General features: G+C 48.1%; 1 protein-coding gene across 2 annotated transcripts in view; it reads right to left on the reverse strand.

Annotated features, from left to right (window-relative positions):
• The window catches only part of TRIO (trio Rho guanine nucleotide exchange factor), a 1,426,902-nt gene that overhangs the window by 572,934 nt on the left and 832,178 nt on the right, over positions 1-21,790 (reverse strand). For both annotated transcript variants that reach the window (XM_063922713.1, XM_063922714.1), the window contains exons 25-26: positions 13,893-14,002; positions 13,435-13,504 (exon numbers count right to left, since the gene is read on the reverse strand). In XM_063922713.1, coding sequence (XP_063778783.1) covers positions 13,435-13,504; positions 13,893-14,002 — 180 coding nt within the window. The remainder of the gene's footprint in view (positions 1-13,434; positions 13,505-13,892; positions 14,003-21,790) is intronic.

Raw genomic sequence — 21,790 nt, forward strand, 5'->3', positions numbered from 1 at the left:
AGTCCTGGATTCCAAATCGGCGCCCTCCTAGAAGGTGAGAGCTTTGTAGCCACCACAGGAGATAAGTCCTGGCCCTGGAAGATAGACTTATTATCCGGTGCATGTGCAGGTGAGACCCGGACCATTTGCTCAGCAGATCCCACTGAAACACCCGGGCATGAAACCTGCCAAACGGAATGGCTTCGTACGTCGCAACCATTTTCCCCAGAACCCGAGTACACTGATGAATCGACACACTTGTCGGACACAGAAGCTCTCTGACCATTGTCTGTAGTTCCAGAGCTTTGTCTTCTGGAAGAATCCTATTTTCTCTAGCATCCATAAGGGATATTGGGGAGACTTAGTGCGATGGGGACGTCCCAAAGCTTCCAGAACAGGCGGGAATGTGCAGACACGTCTGCAGAAGCCTGCACAAACTGGGAATACTCTTCGGCCAGGGTATTAAACTTGTTGAATTTTACAAAGGTGTTCTTCCCCAACCAGGTAGCAGCTCGGCATAGTTACAAGCTCAAGACTCCACGGGTAGCCGACCAGGAGGAGCCCACCGATCTTGTAGAGTGGGCCTTCAGAGACTTAGGAACAGGTAAGGCTGACGACACATAGGCCTGTTGTATAGTAAGTTTAAGCCAACGAGCAATGGACTGCTACAAAGCAGGACAACCCTTTCTCTGCGCATCATAGAGCACGAACAAGGAATCAGTCTTTCTGATCCAAGTCATTTGCTTGACATAGATCTTCAAGGCTCGCACAGCATCTAATGCCTCCGGAGGAGCAGTAGTGAGAGAACTTGATGGAACCACAATAGGTTGAATCAAAAGGAATGCAGAGACAACCTTCGGCAGGAACTGCTGCTAGTCCTGAGCTATATTCTGTTCTCGCAAAAGACAAAGTATGGACTTTTACACGATAAGGCCTCCAATTCTGAGACGCATCTAGCAAAAGCCAGAGCCAATAACATTACCATCTTCCACGTGAGGTACTTGTCTTCTACTGTCATCAGAGGTTCAAACCAGGAGGACTGTAGAAATGCCAACACTACATTCAAATCCCAGGGTGCCGTGGGCGGCACAAAAGGAGGTTGAATGTGAAGTACTCCTTGCAAGAAGGTCTGCACTTTTGGCAATACTGCCAATTTCTTCTGGAAGAAAATTGAGAGGGCCGAAATCTGGACCTTAATGGAACCCAGGCGCAAGCCCGTATCCACACCAGCTTGCAGGAAACTGAGGAAACGTCCCAAGTGGAACTCTGCAGGCAGTTACCAGCGTTCCTCGCACCAAGAGACATATCTCCTCCAGATATGATGACAGTGTTTTGACGTCACAGGTTTCCTGGCCTGAACAATGGTAGCAATAACCTTTTTAGAAAGGACCTTGAGAGCTAGGATGTTCCGCTCAAACTCCATGCCGTCAAACAAAGTGGCCGTAAGTCCGGGTAGACAAACGGTCCTTGTTGAAGAAGATCTCTTCTGACAGGAAGAGGCCAATGGTCTTCGATGGACATGTCCAGAAGATCCACGTACCACGCCTTCCGAGGCCAATCAAGGGCAATCAGAGCATCTTGATGTTTGATTCGATTGAGCACCCTTGGGAGCAACAGAATTGGAGGAAACCGGTAGACCAGCCGTTACGGCAAAGGTGACGACAGTGCATTCACAGCCCTTGCCTGAGGGTACCTGGCCTGAGAGAAATACCAGTGAAGCTTCTTGTTGAGTCGAGAAGCCATCATGCCTATTTGTGGGCAGCCCAACCGGTCAATGATCTGCTGAAACACATGATGGTGGAGCCCCCACTCTCCCGGATAGAGATCGTGATGACTCAGGAAGTCCGTTTCCCAGTTTTCCACAACCGGAATGAAGATTGCGGACATTGCTCTTGCATTCCTTTCCACCAAGAGGAGTATCTTTGACACCTCTCGCAAGCAGGGCCTGCTTTTTCTCCTACTTTGCCGATTAATGTATGCCACTGCTGTGGTGTTGTCCGACAGTATTTGGATTGCATGACCTTTTGAGTAGAGGAGAGGCCTGAAGCAGAGCATTGTACATTGCCCGAAGTCCCAGAATGTTGATTGGAAGGAGGGCTTCGTGGGCTGACCACCTGCCCTAGAACTGAGCCCCTTGGGTCTCAGAGTCGAAACGTCGTGAAGAGGATCCAATCCTGAATCCCGAAACTCCTGCCTTCCAGGAGATTGGAGGACTGCAGCCACCACAGGAGGGAAATCCTGGCATGAGGTGACATCCGTATCATACTGTGCATCTGTAGATGTGATCCGGGCCACTTGCTCAGGAGATCCAATTGAAATGTTCTGGCATGGAACCTCTCATATTGGATCGCCTCGGAGAAAGCAACCATCTACCCCAACAATCTTATGCAAAGATGGATAGATACTTCAGCAGGTCGGAGTACCATGCGGACCATCTCCTGAAGTGTTCTCGCCTTGTCCTCCGGGAGGAACACCTTCTGGGCCACAGTATCCAGTAACATCCCCAGGAACAGGTGCCACTGAGTTGGCTCCAGGTGGGACTTCTGTAAATTGAGAATCCACCCATGGCGTGACAGAAGCTGGATAGTTTGGTCGATATGGAGCAATAAAAGCTCCCTGGATCTTGCTTTTATCAGGGAATCTTCCAGGTAAGGGACAACATTGACACCCTGGACCCGGAGCTGGAACATCATCTCTGCAATTACCTTTGTGAATACCCTCGGAGCTGTGGTCAGGCCGAAGGATAGTGCTTGGAACTGGTAGTGATCGTCCAGTCGGGCATACCTTAGATAAGCCTGTTGAGGTGGCCAAATTGGAATATGAAGGTAGGAGTCCTTGATATCCAGGGAAACCATGAATTCCTGTTCTTCCAGGCCCGCAATCACTGCTCTTAAGGATTCAATCTTGAACTTGAAAACCCTGAGATAAGGGATCAAGGACTTTAAATTCAAAATGGGCCTTACCGAACTGTCTGGTTTCGGTACCACAAACGGGTTGGAGTAATAAACCTTTCCCCGTTGTTGTATTGGTACTGGAACAATGATGTGGGACTGGACCAACGTTTGAATGGCCTGTTGCAAAGTAACTTGCGTATCTTCCAAAGCAGGAAAGCTTGATTTGAAAAATTGTTGGGGAGGAGCACTGTTGAACTCCAGCTTGTAGCCCTGAGAAAAAAGGTCCCTTACCCAGGTATCCTGGCAGGAGCTTTCCCAGATAGAAACATAGAAACATAGAATTTGACGGCAGATAAGAACCACTTGGCCCATCTAGTCTGCCCCTTTTTTATTTTATCCTTTAGGCAATCTCAACCCTTTTTTAACCTTGATTCTTTGTAAGGATATTCATATGCCTGTCCCAAGCATGTTTAAATTGCCCTACAGTCTTAGCCTCTACCACCTCTGATGGTAGGCTATTCCACTTATCCACTACCCTTTCTGTGAAGTAATTTTTCCTTAAATTTCCCCTGAACCTCCCCCCCTCCAGTCTCAATGTATGCCCTCGAGTTCTAATACTTCTTTTCCTTTGAAGAATGTTTCCCTCCTGAACTTTGTTAAGACCCTTTATATATTTGAAAGTTTCTATCATGTCTCCCCTTTCCCTTCTCTCCTCCAAACTATACATGTTAAGATCTTTTAGCCTTTCCGGGTAAGTTTTGTGATGTAGGCCATGCACCATTTTAGTTGCCCTTCTTTGTACACTCTCTAATGTATTTATATCCTTCTGGAGATGGGGTCTCCAGAACTGGACACAGTATTCCAGATGGGGCCGTACCAATGACCTATACAGTGGCATTATCACTTCTTTTTTCCTGCTACTGATTCCTCTCCCGGATACCACCCATTGTCAATATTTTATTTTCAATGGGAATTTCACCTTTTAATAAAAATCACCGAAAGTTTATATAATTTACAACATTAATAATAAGATATCTGATAAATTGAATTACTCTTTTCTACGAGCAGATTTCCTTTTCTCCTCATTGAGCTCATGTGTTGCATCGCGGAGCTTAACTTCACAGCCAGGTGCGCTGCCTGGAATTATGTCCAACTGCAGACTTTTACTCTGTCAGTACAGAAAATGCGGCTGAAGTGACGCAGTCAAGCTCCCACCTCGAGATCCCCTCGGGGCGGGCGGGCACCGTCATGCGGAGGACTTGGTGGAAGCAGAACTGGTGCTCTGTTCCTGAGAACTGGTGGTCGCAGATCTTCTGGTATTACATATGGTGTCTCCAGCCGCATTGGTGGCACCTATGTCCATAGACTTTCAATCTGTTAGACTGAAAGGACTGAACAAACGGTCCCGGGTAGAAACGCCTAGCCAGCGGGGCACCAGAGGGAAGAAACGTTGATTTATACGCAGTAACTTTAGAAATCCACGTATCCATCTCAACCCCAAAGAGCCATTCCCCAGAAAAGGGGAGAGATTCCACTTTGACTCTGCGTCCGCTATCCATTAACACAACTACAAGGCCCTGTGCGCCGATACTGCCACAGCAGTGGTCCTAGCATTAATATTGCCCATCTCCTTGAGCGAGTCACACAGCACGCGTGCAGTGTCCTGAATGTGCTTCAGGAGAGTCACCGTAGTGACCAGAGGCATATCCCTGGAGAGGCCCTCCTGAATTTGAGAAGCCCACGTGTGAATGGCATGGGACATCCAGCAACCCATTATGACCGGCCTTTACGATACACCTGCTGCTGTATAGATAGACTTTAGTGTAATTCTCTATTTTTCTGTCCCCAGGCTCTTTATGGTAAAGGAGCCCGTGACAGGCAGCATTCCTTCCCAGAATTTCCTACCTTCAGGAGCAAATGGTAAAGTGTGCAAAAAAAAAAAGTAATCTAACTCTGCAGAATCAGGGTAAGTGACACTAGGCTTGTTCTGTGTAAAGAAAAATGACTGCTGTGACGCAGCGTCCTCTAGAGGGAGTTTTAACACATCCCGTATTGCCAGAATGAGGGTTTCAATACCCTGAGCAGAAATGTAATCCCCACTAAAGGGATTCAATTCCTCCCCATCCTCCTGTACATCTTCATCTGAATCAGATAGTACAGCAGGTAAACCATGCATTTGTGGTCCTGAGTGAGATGTGTAACATCTGCCCTGGCAGCTAAGTCTGCAACAGCCTGTTGTAGTAGCTGAGTTTTTTTTGAAAATTAGCAGTGAGTTGTGATGACATGTCAGACATCATATTTAGCCCGGAAGGCTCTTAGCCCTCTCCCCCCAGCCCCCTTACTGAGTTGTGAAGATTGGCTGCATTTTTCACATAAAACAGAATCAGATGATACAGGAGATAATCTGGTGTGGCATACACTGCATAATATGTTTTTAGCAATGTTCACAGTAAAGCACAATCACATACACAGACAAATAATAACTAGCAAGCTTAGTCCTTACTGTATGTGAGGGGGAGATAGAGAGAGATAGAACCAGCACACCCCAGCTACACAGCCCTAGTGAGGCTGTAAGCTGTTAAATCACAGTGAAACACCTATGATTACTGTCCCTTATAGGACACAGATTGCGTATTATAGCGGCTCTCCCCCTTTGCTACACCCTATACCAGCTTTCCAGCTTTTTCTGAGTGCTCGAAGGAGCTGTGTGTGCTTGCTGCTGCTGTAAGCAGAGGAAGGAGCCAAAATACAGCTAGTCCCGATCTGAGATAGCTCCAACCCCCCTCAATGGCAGCGGAGCCACAATGCTCTTTATATCTGGCAAAGACTCCAAAAATAAGAATTTACTTACCGATAATTCTATTTCTCGTAGTCCGTAGTGGATGCTGGGGACTCCGTAAGGACCATGGGGAATAGTGGCTCCGCAGGAGACTGGGCACATCTAAAGAAAGCTTTAGGACTATGTGGTGTGCACTGGCTCCTCCCCCTATGACCCTCCTCCAAGCCTCAGTTAGGATACTGTGCCCGGACGAGCGTACACAATAAGGAAGGATTTTGAATCCCGGGTAAGACTCATACCAGCCACATCAATCACACCGTACAACTTGTGATCTGAACCCAGTTAACAGCATGATAACAGAGGAGCCTCTAGAAAAGATGGATCACTACAGCAATAACCCGATTTTTTGGTAACAATAACTATGTACCAGTATTGCAGACAATTCGCACTTGGGATGGGCGCCCAGCATCCACTACGGACTACGAGAAATAGAATTATCGGTAAGTAAATTCTTATTTTCTCTAACGTCCTAAGTGGATGCTGGGGACTCCGTAAGGACCATGGGGATTATACCAAAGCTCCCAAACGGGCGGGAGAGTGCGGATGACTCTGCAGCACCAAATGAGAGAACTCCAGGTCCTCCTCAGCCAGGGTATCAATTTTGTAGAATTTTACAAACGTATTTGCTCCTGACCAAGTAGCTGCTCGGCAAAGTTGTAGAGCCGAGACCCCTCGGGCAGCCGCCCAAGATGAGCCCACCTTCCTTGTGGAGTGGGCATTTACAGATTTTTGGCTGTGGCAGGCCTGCCACCGAAAGTGCAAGCTGAATTGTACTACAAATCCAACGAGCAATAGTCTGCTTAGAAGCAGGAGCACCCAGCTTGTTGGGTGCATACAGGATAAACAGCGAGTCAGTTTTCCTGACTCCAGCCGTCCTGGAAACATATATTTTCAGGGCCCTGACAGCGTCTAGCAACTTGGAGTCCTCCAAGTCCCTAGTAGCCGCAGGCACCACAATAGGTTGGTTCAGGTGAAACGCTGAAACCACCTTAGGGAGAAACTGAGGACGAGTCCTCAATTCCGCCCTGTCCAAATGGAAAATCAGATAAGGGCTTTTACAGGATAAAGCCGCCAATTCTGACACGCGCCTGGCCCAGGCCAGGGCCAACAGCATGACCACATTCCATGTGAGATATTTTAACTCCACAGATTTAAGTGGTTCAAACCCATGTGACTTTTGGAACCCAAAAACTACATTGAGATCCCAAAGTGCCACTGAAGGCACAAAAGGAGGCTGTATATGCAGTACCCCTTTTACAAACGTCTGAACTTCAGGAACTGAAGCTAGTTCTTTTTGGAAGAAAATTGACAGGGCCGAAATTTGAACCTTAATGGACCCCAATTTCAGGCCCATAGACACTCCTGTTTGCAGGAAATGTAGGAAACGACCCAGTTGAATTTCCTCCGTCGGGCCTTACTGGCCTCGCACCACGCAACATATTTTCGCCAAATGCGGTGATAATGTTTTGCGGTTACATCCTTCCTGGCTTTGATCAGGATAGGGATGACTTCATCCGGAATGCCTTTTCAGGATCCGGCGTTCAACCGCCATGCCGTCAAACGCAGCCGCGGTAAGTCTTGGAACAGACAGGGTCCTTGCTGGAGCAGGTCCCTTCTTAGAGGTAGAGGCCACGGATCCTCCGTGAGCATCTCTTGAAGTTCCGGTTACCAAGTCCTTCTTGGCCAATCCGGAGCCAGGAATATAGTGCTTACTCCTCTCCATCTTATCAATCTCAGTACCTTGGGTATGAGAGGCAGAGGAGGGAACACATACACTGACTGGTACACCCACGGTGTTACCAGAACGTCTACAGCTATTGCCTGAGGGTCACTTGACCTGGCGCAATACCTGTCGAGTTTTTCCCAACGGTTTATAATCATGTGGAAGACTTCTGGGTGAAGTCCCCACTCTCCCGGGTGGAGGTCGTGCTGAGGAAGTCTGCTTCCCAGTTGTCCACTCCCGGAATGAATACTGCTGACAGTGCTATCACATGATTTTCCGCCCAACGAAGAATCCTTGCAGCTTCTGCCATTGCCCTCCTGCTTCTTGTGCCACCCTGTCTGTTTACGTGGGTGACTGCCGTGATGTTGTCCGACTGGATCAACACCGGCTGACCTTGAAGCAGAGGTCTTGCTAAGCTTAGAGCATTGTAAATGGCCCTTAGCTTCAGGATATTTATGTGAAGTGATGTCTCCAGACTTGACCATTAGCCCTGGATATTCCTTCCCTGTGTGACTGCTCCCCAGCCTCGCAGGCTGGCATCCGTGGTCACCAGGACCCAGTCCTGAATGCCGAATCTGCGGCCCTCTAGAAGATGAGCACTCTGCAACCACCACAGGAGGGACACCCTTGCCCTTGGTGGCAGGGTTATCCGCTGATGCATCTGAAGATGCGACCCGGACCATTTGTCCAGCAGGTCCCACTGGAAAGTTCTTGCGTGGAATCTGCCGAATGGGATTGCTTCGTAGGAAGCCACCATTTTACCCAGAACCCTTGTGCATTGATGCACTGAGACTTGGCTCGGTTTTAGGAGGTTCCTGACTAGCTCGGATAACTCCCTGGCTTTCTCCTCCGGGAGAAAAGCCTTTTTCTGGACTGTGTCCAGGATCATCCCTAGGAACAGAAGACAAGTCGTCGGAACCAGCTGCGATTTTGGAATATTGAGAATCCAATCGTGCTGCCGCAACACTATCTGAAATAGTGCTACACCGACCTCCAACTGTTCCCTGGATCTTACCCTTATCAGGGAATCGTCCAAGTAAAGGATAACTAAAATTCCCTGCCTTCGAAGGAATATCATCATTTCGGCCATTACCTTGGTAAAGACCCGGGGTGCCGTGGACCATCCATACGGCAGCGTCTGAACTGATAGTGAAAGTTCTGTACCATAAACCTGAGGTACCCTTGATGAGAAGGGTAAATCTTGACATGAAGGTAAGCATCCTTGATGTCCTGAGACATCATGTAGTCCCCTTCTTCCAGGTCCGCAATCACTGCTCTGAGTGACTCAATCTTGAATTTGAACCTCTGTATGTAAGTGTTCAAAGACTTTAGATTTAGAATCGGTCTCACCGAGCCGTCCGGCTTCGGTACCACAACAGTGTGGAATAATACCCCGTTCCCTGTTGCAGGAGGGGTACCTTGTTATCACCTGCTGGGAATACAGCTTGTGAATGGCTTCCAAAACAGTCTCCCTGTCAGAAGGAGACATTGGTAAAGCAGACTTTAGGAAACGGCGAGGGGGAGACGTCTCGAATTCTAATTTGTACCCCTGAGATATCACCTGAAGGATCCAGAGGTCTACTTGCGAGTGAGCCCACTGCGCGCTGAAATTCATTGAGACGGGCCCCCCACCGTGCCTGATTCTGCTTGTAAAGCCCAAGCGTCATACTGAGGGCTTGGCAGAGGCGGGAGAGGGTTTCTGTTCCTGGGAACTGACTGATTTCTGCAGCCTTTTTCTTCTCCCTCTGTCACGGGGCAGAAATGAGGAATCTTTTGCCCGCTTGTCCACGAAAAGACTGCGCCTGATAATACGGCGTCTTCTCATGTTGAGAGGCGACCTGGGGTACAAACGTGGATTTCCCAGCTGTTGCCGTGGCCACCAGGTCTGAAAGACCGACCCCAAATAACTCCTCCCTTTAATAAGGCAATACTTCCAAATGCCGTTTGGAATACGCATCACCTGACCACTGACGTGTCCATAACCCTCTACTGGTAGAAATGGACAACGCACTTAGACTTGATGCCAGTCGGCAAATATTCTGCTGTGCATCACGCATATATAGAAATGCATCTTTTAAATGCTCTATAGGCAATAATATACTGTCCCTATCTAGGGTATCAATATTTTCAGTCAGGGAATCCGACCACGCCAACCCAGCACTGCACATCCAGGCTGAGGCGATTGCTGGTCGCAGTATAACACCAGTATGTGTGTAAATACATTTTAGGATACCCTCCTGCTTTCTATCAGCAGGATCCTTAAGGGCGGCCATCTCAGGAGAGGGTAGAGCCCTTACAAGCGTGTGAGCGCTTTATCCCCTCTAGGGGGTGTTTCCCAACGCACCCTAACCTCTGGCGGGAAAGGATATAATGCCAATAACATTTTAGAAATTATCAGTTATCATCGGGGGAAAACCACGCATCATCACACACCTCATTTAATTTCTCAGATTCAGGAAAACTACAGGTAGTTTTTCCTCACCGAACATAATACCCCTTTTTGGTGGTACTCGTATTATCAGAAATGTGTAATAACATTTTTCATTGCCTCAATCATGTAACGTGTGGCCCTACTGGAAGTCACATTTGTCTCTTCACCGTCGACACTGGAGTCAGTATCCGTGTCGGCGTCTATAACTGCCATCTGAGGTAACGGGCGCTTTAGAGCCCCTGACGGCCTATGAGACGTCTGGACAGGCACAAGCTGAGTAGCCGGCTGTCTCATGTCAACCACTGTCTTTTATACAGAGCTGACACTGTCATGTAATTCCTTCCAACAGTTCATCCACTCAGGTGTCGACCCCCTAGGGGGTGACATCACTATTACAGGCAATCTGCTCCGTCTCCACATCATTTTTCTCCTCATACATGTCGACACAAATGTACCGACATACAGCACACACACAGGGAATGCTCTTATAGAGGACAGGACCCCACTAGCCCTTTGGGGAGACAGAGGGAGAGTTTGCCAGCACACACTAGAGCGCTATATATATACAGGGATAACCTTATATAAGTGTTTTTCCCCTTATAGCTGCTGTATCTTTAATACTGCGCATAATTTAGTGCCCCCCCTCTCTTTTATAACCCTTTCTGTAGTGTAGTGACTGCAGGGGAGAGACAGGGAGCTTCCCTCCAACGGAGCTGTGAGGGAAAATGGCGCCAGTGTGCTGAGGAGATAGGCTCCGCCCCCTTATCGGCGGCCTTATCTCCCGTTTTTCTATGTATTTTGGCAGGGGTTAAATGCATCCATATAGCCCAGGAGCTATATGTGATGCATTCTTTTGCCATCCAAGGTGTTTATTATTGCGTCTCAGGGCGCTCCCCCCCAGCGCCCTGCACCCTCAGTGACCGGAGTGTGAAGTGTGCTGAGAGCAATGGCGCACAGGCTGCAGTGCTGTGCGCTACCTTGTTTGAAGACAGGACGTCTTCTGCCGCCGATTTTCCGGACCTCTTCTGCCTTCTGGCTCTGTAAGGGGGCCGGCGGCGCGGCTCTGGGACCCATCCAAGCTGGGCCTGTGATCGTCCCTCTGGAGCTAATGTTTAGTAGCCTAAGAAGCCCAATCCACTTTGCACGCAGGTGAGTTCGCTTCTTCTCCCCTTAGTCCCTCGATGCAGTGAGCCTGTTGCCAGCAGGTCTCACTGAAAATAAAAAACCTAAACTAAAACTTTCACTAAGAAGCTCAGGAGAGCCCCTAGTGTGCACCCTTCTCGTTCGGGCACAGAAATCTAACTGAGGCTTGGAGGAGGGTCATAGGGGGAGGAGCCAGTGCACACCACATAGTCCTAAAGCTTTCTTTAGATGTGCCCAGCCTCCTGCGGAGCCGCTATTCCCCATGGTCCTTACGGAGTCCCCAGCATCCACTTAGGACGTTAGAGAAATTAGCTTAAAGACATCACACAAGTGCTAGTTTAAGCCACTGCTAGCCAAGTGTACACAGGGGGCTATGGCGGGTCCCCCCCAGGAGGGTCCCGTATGCCTCCCCTGCATGTCAGCCTCACTTTGAACCAGGGAACCCCCCTAGTGGGGCCCCCAGTTTGTACTGACCACTGTCGTTACCTTCAAGCTATTGTTAGGGGTGTGTGGTGTGCTCCGATTGCGACAGCTAAGGTGCAGTGCTCCATTGAATAAACACTCTGGTGGTCCTGCAGCGAGGAAGCGGCTCTGACACCTCGCAAGGCCGGTGACCGCCACCCCTAACTCCCACGGTGCAGGTATGCTGTTGCCCAAACAGCACATTGCAAAAAATAAAAAAAGTTTAAAAGAAATTGAAGAAAACTCCCTGGAGCTGCAGAGATGTGCATCCTCTCCTGAGGGCATTTTTATCTAAACTGCATTGGGAGGGGGCATAGAGGGGAGGAGCCAGCACAACCAGTGAAGAAATTTAAAGTGCACCGGCTCCTTTGGACCCCATCTATACCTCATCGTACTACGTCTCCCCAATATCCCTTATGGATGCTAGAGAAATTTGTCTTACCGAATCGTCCGGTTTCGGTACCACGAACAGGTTGGAGTAGTAACCCTTTCCCTGTTGTTGTAGTGGTACTGGAACAATGACTTGGGACTGGACCAACTTTAGGATCGCCTGTTGCACCGTAACACGTGTATCCTCCAAAGCTGGCAAGCTTGATTTGAAAAATCACTGGAGAAGAGCAAAGTCATACTCCAGCTTGTAGCCCTAAGAAATTAGGTCCTTTACCAAGGTATCCTGGCAGGAACTTTCCCAGATGCGGCTGAAGTGACGCAGCCAAGCTTCCACCTCGAGATACCCTCAGGGTGGGTGGGCTCCGTCATGCTGAGGCCTTAGTGGAAGCAAAACTGGTGCTCTGTTCCTGAGAACCGGTGGTTGCAGGTCTAGCCGCATTGGAGGCACCTCTGACCCTAGATCGAAATCTGTTTGACCGTAAGGACTGAGTAGACGGCCCGGGTAGGAACGTCTAACCGATGGGGCCCCAGAGGGAAGAAACGTGGATTTCACTATAGTAACTTTAGAAATCCATGTATCCAATTCCACCCCAAACAGACATTCCCCAGAAAAGAGAAGAGACTCAACACTGCGGTTGGACTCTGAGTCCGCTATCCACTGACGCAACCACATAGCCCTGCACACTGACACTGCCATAGCAGATGTCCTAGCATTAATATTGCCTATCTCCTTGAGAAAGTCACACAGGACATGTGCAGTGTCCTGAATGTGCTTCAGGAGAGTCACTGTAGTGACCAGGGACATATTCCCCGAGAGGGCCTCTTGAATTTCAGTAGCCCACATATGAATGGCATGAGTCATCCAGCAAACTGCTATGACTGGTCTTTGTGATATACCCGCTGCAATGTAGATAAAGTGTTCTTTACAGTAAAGGAGCCCGGAGCTGGCAGTACCGCCCTTTTAGATAGGTGGGATACAGATACGTCAACAGCAGGGGGATCTTCCCAGATTTTCCTGCCTTCAGGAGCAAATGGGAAAGTGTGCAAGAACTCTTTTGACACTTGGTAACTTAAATAGGTCACCTAATGCTGCAGAATCAGGGAAAGTGACACTGAGTCTGTTCTGTGTGAAGAAAAATGACTGCTGTGACGCAGCGTTCGCTAGAGGGAGTTTTAGCATGTCCCGTACAGCTAAAATGAGGGGTCCAATACCCTGTTAAGAAGGGGAATCCCCAGTAAAGGGATCCAATTTCTCCCTCTGTCTTCATCAGAACGAAAGGTAGGTAACCCACGTTTATGTGGCCATGAGTTAGAGGGGGGCTGTGGAACATCTGCCCTTGCAGGCAGCCGCTACCTCCAAACACAATTTTTCATACTAGATGGATGGGGATGTGGAAGGGGAAGGAGCCAGCTGTGGATAATTTTTTTAATTATTACATTGTGCCACCTCCGTTCTGCATCATTCACACCCCAGCTGTCTAGTTCTCCAGTGTCCCCTAGTGGATGATAGAGAAATAGTAATTTAAGTGGTTAAACTACTTTTCAAATTATTATGAATTAAATGGTTATTTACCCAAGTGACAAAACAGTGTCCCACATCTTCAGGTAATTGTTCATATTTTTCAAGTTCTTTAAGGAACACACTGTAAAAATAAAAATATTCATTATGTTTACTTGCTTTCAGGTTTCACAACAATTTAATTCAATGTTATGCCAATTTTTTTGAAAAGCAAGGCATTATGTTTCACCATAACAATTTCTAGATACAGACAAAATATAATAATTTTGTTTATCTGTAACCGAAAACAGCACTTACAAACACAAGCAGCAATCAGAACTGAACTTAAAAAACAAAAACAAAACCTGCTAATTATCCAATACAGCATCTAATATACCAAAGTTACATATGATTTTGTAGTATTAGGTAAAAATGGATTACTCAGACCTTGCATCTACTAATTATTTGTATTCCAGAGTGACTTAACTATGAATATGTGAAATAGTCACACAGGTACAGTAGGTATTACTCACTTGTTATGAAACTCATAAATGTCCTGCATGTTTCCAAAGATAATGTGTTCTTTATTTACAATACCATGTGGAATTTCTTCAACCCCACTTGTCATTTCCCACAGATATGTCTGCAACGCATCATGGAAATGTAAAGCAAAATTAAACAAAATTTAAGCAAAGACTTCATTATCACTGCATTCATGCAAACATTTTTTAACACAAAGCATACTTTCTTTAGAGAGTAGAAAATAAGATTTTACTCACCGGTAAATCTATTTCTCATAGTCCGTAGTGGATGCTGGGAACTCCGTAAGGACCATGGGGGGATAGCGGCTCCGCAGGGACTGGGCACAACTAAAGAAAGCTTTAGGACTACCTGGTGTGCACTGGCTCATCCCTCTATGACCCTCCTCCAGACCTCAGTTAGGATACTGTGCCCGGAAGAGCTGACACAACAAGGAAGGATTTTGAATCCCGGGTAAGACTCATACCAGCCACACCAATCGCACCGTATAACTCGTGATATTATACCCAGTTAACAGTATGAAATATAACTGAGCTTCACTAACAGATGGCTCATAACAATAACCCTTTAGTTAGGCAATAACTATATACAAGTATTGCAGACAATCCGCACTTGGGATGGGCGCCCAGCATCCACTACGGACTACGAGAAATAGATTTACCGGTGAGTAAAATCTTATTTTCTCTGACGTCCTGGTGGATGCTGGGAACTCCGTAAGGACCATGGGGATTATACCAAAGCTCCCAAACGGGCGGGAGAGTGCGGATGACTCTGCAGCACCGAATGAGCAACTCAAGGTCCTCCTCAGCCAGGGTATCAAACTTGTAGACTCTTGCAAAAGTGTTTGAACCCGACCAAGTAACAGCTCGGCAAAGTTGTCAAGCCGAGACCCCTCGGGCAGCCGCCCAAGAAGAGCCCACTTTCCTCGTGGAATGGGCTTTTACAGATTTAGGATGCGGTAGTCCAGCCGCAGAATGTGCAAGTTGAATCATGCTACAGATCCAGCGAGCAACAATCTGCTTAGAAGCAGGAGCACCCAGCTTGTTGGGTGCATACAGGATAAATAGCGAGTCAGTTTTCCTGACTCCAGCCGTCCTGGAAACATATTTTCAGGGCCCTGACTACGTTCAGTAACTTGGAGTCCTCCAAGTCCCAAGTAGCCGCAGGCACCACAATAGGTTGGTTCACATGCAAAGCTGATACCACCTTAGGAAGGAGTTGGGAACGAGTCCTCAATTCCGCCCTATCCATATGAAAAGTCAGATAAGGGCTTTTGCATGACAAAGCCGCCAATTCTGATACACGCCTGGCCGACGCCAAGGCCAACAGCATGACCACTTTCCACGTGAGGTATTTTAGCTCTACGGATTTAAGTGGCTCAATGCGACCTCAGGAAATCCAACACCACGTTGAGATCCCACGGTGCCACTGGAGGCACAAACGGGGCTGAATATGCAGCACTCCCTTAACAAAAATCTGAACTTCAGGCAGTGAAGCCAGTTCTTTTCGGAAGAAAATGTACAGAGCCGAAATCTGGACCTTAATGGAACCCAATTTTAGGCCCATAGTCACTACTGACTGTAGGAAGTGCAGAAATCGACCCAGTTGAAATTCCTCCGTTGGGGCCTTCCCGGCCTCACACCAAGCAACATATTTTCGCCATATGCGGTGATAATGTTTTGCGATCACATCTTTCCTAGCCTTAATCAGCGTAGGAATGACTTCCTCCGGAATGCCTTTTTCCTTTAGGATCCGGTGTTCAACCGCCATGCCGTCAAACGCAGCCGCGGTAAGTCTTGGAACAGACAGGGTCCCTGCTGCAGCAGGTCCTGTCTGAGCGGCAGAGGCCATGGGTCCTCTGAGATCATTTTTTGAAGTTCTGGGTACCAAGCTCTCCTTGGCCAATCCGGTACCACGAGTATAGTTCTTACTCCTCTCCTCCTTATTATTCTCAGTACCTTGGGTATGAGAGGTAGAGGAGGAAACCCATACACCGACTGGTACACCCACGGTGTTACCAGAGCGTCCACAGCTATCGCCTGAGGGTCCCTTGACCTGGCGCAATATCTTTTTAGCTTTTTGCTGAGGCGGGACGCCATCATGTCCACCTGTGACCTTACCCAATGGTGTACAATCATTTAGAAGACTTCTGGATGAAGTCCCCACTCTCCCAGGTGGAGGTCGTGCCTGGTGAGAAAGTCTGCTTCCCAGTTGTCCACTCCGGGAATGAACACTGCTGACAGTGCTAACACATGATTTTCCGCCCATCGGAAAATCCTTGTGGCTTCTCGCCATCCTGCTTCTTGTGCCGCCCTGTTGGTTTACATGGGCGACCGCCGTGATTTTGTCTGACTGGATCAGCACCGGCTGGTGTTGAAGCAGGGGTCGAGCCTGGCTTAGGGCATTGTAAATGGCCCTTAGTTCCAGAATATTTATGTGTAGGTAAGTCTCCTGACTCGACCATAGTCCTTGGAAGTTTCTTCCCTGTGTGACTGCCCCCCAGCCTCGAAGGCTGGCATCCGTGGTCACCAGGACCCAGTCCTGTATGCCGAAACTGCGGCCCTCTAGAAGATGAGCACTCTGCAGCCACCACCACAGCGACACCCTGGCCTTTGGAGACAGGGTTATCAGCCGATGCATCTAAAGATGCGACCCGGACCACTTGTCCAACAGATCCCACTGGAAGATCCTTGCATGGAACCTGCCGAATGGAATTTCTTCGTAAGAAGCTACCATCTTTCCCAGGACTCGCGTGCATTGATGCACCGACACCTGTATTTGTTACAGGAGGTCTCTGACTAGAGATGACAACTCCTTGGCCTTCTCCTCCGGGAGAAACACTTTTTCCTGTTCTGTGTCCAGAACCATACCCAGGAACAGTAGACGCGTCGGAGGACCCAGCTGCGACTTTGGATATTCAGAATCCAGCCGTGCTGTTGTAGCACTTCCCTAGATAGTGCTACTCCGAACAACAACTGCTCCCTGGACCTCGCCTTTATAAGGAGATCGTCCAAGTACGGGATAATTATAACTCCCTTTTTTCGAAGGAGTATCATCATTTCGGCCATTACCTTGGTACAAACCCTCGGTGCCGGGGATAGACCAACGGCAACGTCTGGAATTGGTAATGACAGTCCTGTACCACAATTTTGAGGTACTCCTGGTGAGGAGGGTAAATGGGGACATGCAGGTAAGCATCCTTGATGTCCAGTGATACCATGTAATCTCCCTCGTCCAGGCTTGCAATAACCGCCCTGAGCGATTCTATTTTGAACTTGAACCTTCGTATATAAGTGTTCAAGTATTTCAATATTAGAATGGGTTTTACCGAACCGTCTGGTTTCGGTACCACAAACATTGTGGAATAGTAACCCCGGCCTTGTTGAAGGAGGGGTACCTTGATTATCACCTGTTGGAAGTACAGCTTGTGAATTGCCGCCAGTACTACCTCCCCTTTCTCCGAGGGCAGCAGGCAAGGCTGATTTGAGGTAACGGCGAGGGGGAGTCGCCTCGAACTCCAGCTTGTATCCCTGTGATACTACTTGCAGAACCCAGGGATCTACCTGTGAGCGAGCCCACTGGTCGCTGAAGTTCCCGAGACGCGCCCCCACCGCACCTGGCTCCACCTGTGGAGCCCCAGCGTCATGCGGTGGACTCAGAGGAAGCGGGGGAAGATTTTTGATCCTGGGAACTGGCTGTCTGGTGCAGCTTTTTCCCTCTTTCCCTCTTCCCTCTGTGCAGAAAGGAAGCGCCTTTGACCCGCTTGCTTTTCTGAAGCCGAAAGGACTGTACCTGATAATACAGTGCTTTCTTAGGCTGCGAGGAAACCTGAGGTAAAAATTTTTCTTCCCAGCTGTTGCTGTGGATACGAGGTCCCAGAGACCATCCCCAAACAATTCCTCACCCTTATAAGGCAGAATCTCCATGTGCCTTTTAAAGTCAGCATCACCTGTCCACTGCCGGGTCCCTAATACCCTCCTGGCAGAATGGACATTGTATTAATTCTGGATGCCAGCCGGCAAATATCCCTCTGTGCATCCCTCATATATAAGACGACGTCTTTAATATGCTCTATGGTTAGCAAAATAGTATCCCTGTCCTGACAGGGTAACAGACCACGCTGCAGCAGCACTATCCATGCTGAGGCAATTGCAGGTCTCAGTATAGTACCTGAGTGTGTAAATACAGACTTCAGGATAGACTCATGCTTTTTATCAGCAGGCACCTTCAAAGTGGCCGTATCCTAAGACGGCAGTGCCACCTTTTTTGACAAACGTGTGAGCGCCTTATCCACCCTAGGGGATATCTCCCAACGTGACCTGTCCTCTGGTGGGAACGGGTACGCCATCAGTAACTTTTTAGAAATTACCAGTTTCTTATCGGGGGAACCCACACTTCTTCACACACTTCATTCACTCATCTGATGGGGGAACAAAACACTGGCTGCTTTTTCTCCCCAAACATAAAACCCTTTTTTAGTGGTACTTGGGTTAATGTCAGAAATGTGTAACACATTTTTCATTGCCGAGATCATGTAACGGATGTTCCTAGTGGATTGTGTATATGTCTCAACCTCATCGACACTGGAGTCAGACTCCGTGTCGACATCTGTGTCTGCCATCTGAGGTAGCGGGTGCTTTTGAGCCCCTGATTGCCTTTGAGACGCCTGGGCAGGCGCGGGCTGAGAAGCCGGCTGTCCCACAGCTGTTACGTCATCCAGCCTTTTATGTAAGGAGTTGACACTGTCGGTTAATACCTTCCACCTATCCATCCACTCTGGTGTCGGCCCCACAGTGGGCGACATCACATTAATCGGCATCTGCTCCGCCTCCACGTAACCTTCCTCATCAAACATGTCGACACAGCCGTACCGACACACCACACACACACAGGGAATGCTCTGACTGAGGACAGGACCCCACAAAGTCCTTTGGGGAGACAGAGAGAGAGTATGCCAGCACACACCAGAGCGCTATATAATGCAGGGATTAACACTATAACTGAGTGATTTTTCCCAATAGCTGCTTGTATACACAATATTGCGCCTAAATTTAGTGCCCCCCCTCTCTTTTTAACCCTTAGAGCCTGAAAACTACAGGGGAGAGCCTGGGGAGCTGTCTTCCAGCTGCACTGTGAAGAGAAGATGGCGCCAGTGTGCTGAGGGAGATAGCCCCGCCCCTTTTTCGGCGGACTTCTCCCGCTTTTTTATGGATCTCTGGCAGAGGTATTTTACACATATATAGCCTCCAGGACTATATATTGTGTAGATTTGCCAGCCAAGGTGTTTAATATTGCTGTTCAGGGCGCTCCCCCCAGCGCCCTGCACCCATCAGTGACCGGAGTGTGAGGTGTGCATGAGGAGCAATGGCGCACAGCTGCAGTGCTGTGCGCTACCTTGGTGAAGACCGAAGTCTTCTGCCGCCGATTTCCAGGACCGTCTTCTTGCTTCTGGCTCTGTAAGGGGGACGGCGGCGCGGCTCCGGGACCGGACGATCGAGGTCGGGCCCTGTGTTCGATCCCTCTGGAGCTAATGGTGTCCAGTAGCCTAAGAAGCCCAAGCTAGCTGCAAGCAGGTAGTTTCGCTTCTTCTCCCCTTAGTCCCTCATAGCAGTGAGTCTGTTGCCAGCAGATCTCACTGAAAATAAAAAACCTAAAATATACTTTCTTTTCTAGGAGCTCAGGAGAGCCCCTAGTGTGCATCCAGCTCAGCCGGGCACAAGATTCTAACTGAGGTCTGGAGGAGGGTCATAGAGGGAGGAGCCAGTGCACACCAGGTAGTCCTAAAGCTTTCTTTAGTTGTGCCCAGTCTCCTGCGGAGCAGCTATCCCCCCATGGTCCTTACGGAGTTCCCAGCATCCACTAGGACGTCAGAGAAATATTGAATCACCATTTCCTACATGGTCCAACATATCAATGCACGGGTTGGGTCTGAAATGCTGGCAGTCGGGATGCCAGCAGTCAGAATTCCGACCGTGGCAACCCGATGGTGAGAAACCAGACATGGGCAAGTCAAGTATACTGACCTTTTCTCAGTGCCTAAACCTCCTAGCCCCTCCCCCATCGACTTACGGCGTTGGGATTGCGATCCTAAATCGGCATAATGAGCAGTGTTGGGATTCTGGCATCAGTATTTCAGCTGCCGGAATCCCAGCCAGATCCCATCAATGCACTGTAGATAATGACTTGGAAATTTTTATTTTTTCCTTTAGAAAATGTAGAGCTGTTCTAGGATGTTTATCTTGCCAGTGACTTCAAGTTCCCAGAGTGAGCAACTGAAGGTTGGAGTCTAGGGTATTGCCAGAACAGAACAGACAGGATGAAGGCATCTGCAGTCTACATTCAAGATTATGGGCCTAATTCAGCACGGAACGCTGCTCTGACAGCGCTCGCATGCTGAAGTCCTCTGCAGTGTGCGCACGCGCAAAAGCCGCACTATGCGTGCGCACACATTGATATGTGATGTCATCTAACATGTGTGAACGCCTCTGCAAAGCGCTCGCATGTATTGTGGTGGTGGTGGTGGGGGGGGGGGGGGCAGACTTGCTCTGTGCTGGGCGTGTCAGAGTAAAAAGAATTGTAGGTGTGCGTTTAAACTCATACTGAATTAGCCCCTATGTGCCTTTGTCTAATGATACCTACAATGTATTAATACAGTACTAACCAAACATATTTGTTAAAGTTGCTGTCCACACATGTTCTCAAGTACAAGAACAATGGTCATTTAGTAATATGCAAATAATGCCAGGTATTATATAACCCTTTGACAATAACTGTAATTTAGGCATTGCTGCCCCCTATTGCTAATAAGCACTAATACATTTGGATACATTAAATGGGAGGTAACAGACTGTCTCTAGGGGACAAAAATGGCTTGCAAGACCACAGACCAGCCTTGACCGTGAGTACGCAATATCTTTGATTAACCAAGCCCAGAAAAGGGGAGAAGCTCCCTGGAATAACCCCCACACTGTGTTTAGAAGCTGATTTAACTTTGAACTGCTTTGAAGTGTAACAAAAGCAGAGTATATCTTTTGATAACCTTTATTTGCTTATAAATATACAGTATGTAACATATCATTCTTTAATTAACTGCTGTCTGCATAGATTTTACTTTACAAATCAGACTCTGTGTCTTTACTCAATCACGTGCTATTTGTCATCGATAACCTTGTGTTAAAAGCCCGATCAGGAACAGTAGTCTCCACTGACCACCAGGAATTGGGAGTTCAAACTAGAGATGTACAGGTACGAATTTACTTTATTGGCTATCGACTTTCACATGTTTTTTTTATAGCTAATAAGATAAATCCAGAAGAGTCAACTTGTACTAGTTATGAGAAAGGACCTCAGCAAATCTGAAAATGCACATCTCTAGTTCAAACAAACACAGACAATGTTTCCATTACAGGTCATAATGCCACTTAGATTAATCTGTTGCTTTAATTATTCTAGCAATCATCAGAATGAAGGCCAGTACTGACTGGCCGATGCAGGAGAGATGTGTGCTGAGCGAACCGCGGGTGAAGTGAGCGAACCGCGGGTGAAGTGAGCGACCCGCTAGATTGGCCTGCATGCAGGCCAATCTAGCAGCAGCGATAGCGATGCGCGGGGCTGCGCATCCATATCGCTGTAGGCGCTACACACGGAGTGATAATGCTTAAAATTTTAAGCAGCGATCGCTCCGTGAGTACCCCCTTTAACACTTTGGTGATGGCTCCAAAACAAAGTGCTAATCCTCACAAATTGTCACCTTAAGCAACCCCAGCTTTCTTCAATACTTTTTGTGCCTAGTGCTAAAACATCTGAATCTCTGTACTTTTGGAGGTGAATGTCTCATTTATTGGTGGTGTACTTTCCAATGCAATAAATTTTATAAGAGACATGCTTGAGG

Source organism: Pseudophryne corroboree, chromosome 5 (genome assembly GCF_028390025.1).
Source record: "Pseudophryne corroboree isolate aPseCor3 chromosome 5, aPseCor3.hap2, whole genome shotgun sequence".
NCBI classification, from domain to species: Eukaryota; Metazoa; Chordata; class Amphibia; order Anura; family Myobatrachidae; genus Pseudophryne; species Pseudophryne corroboree.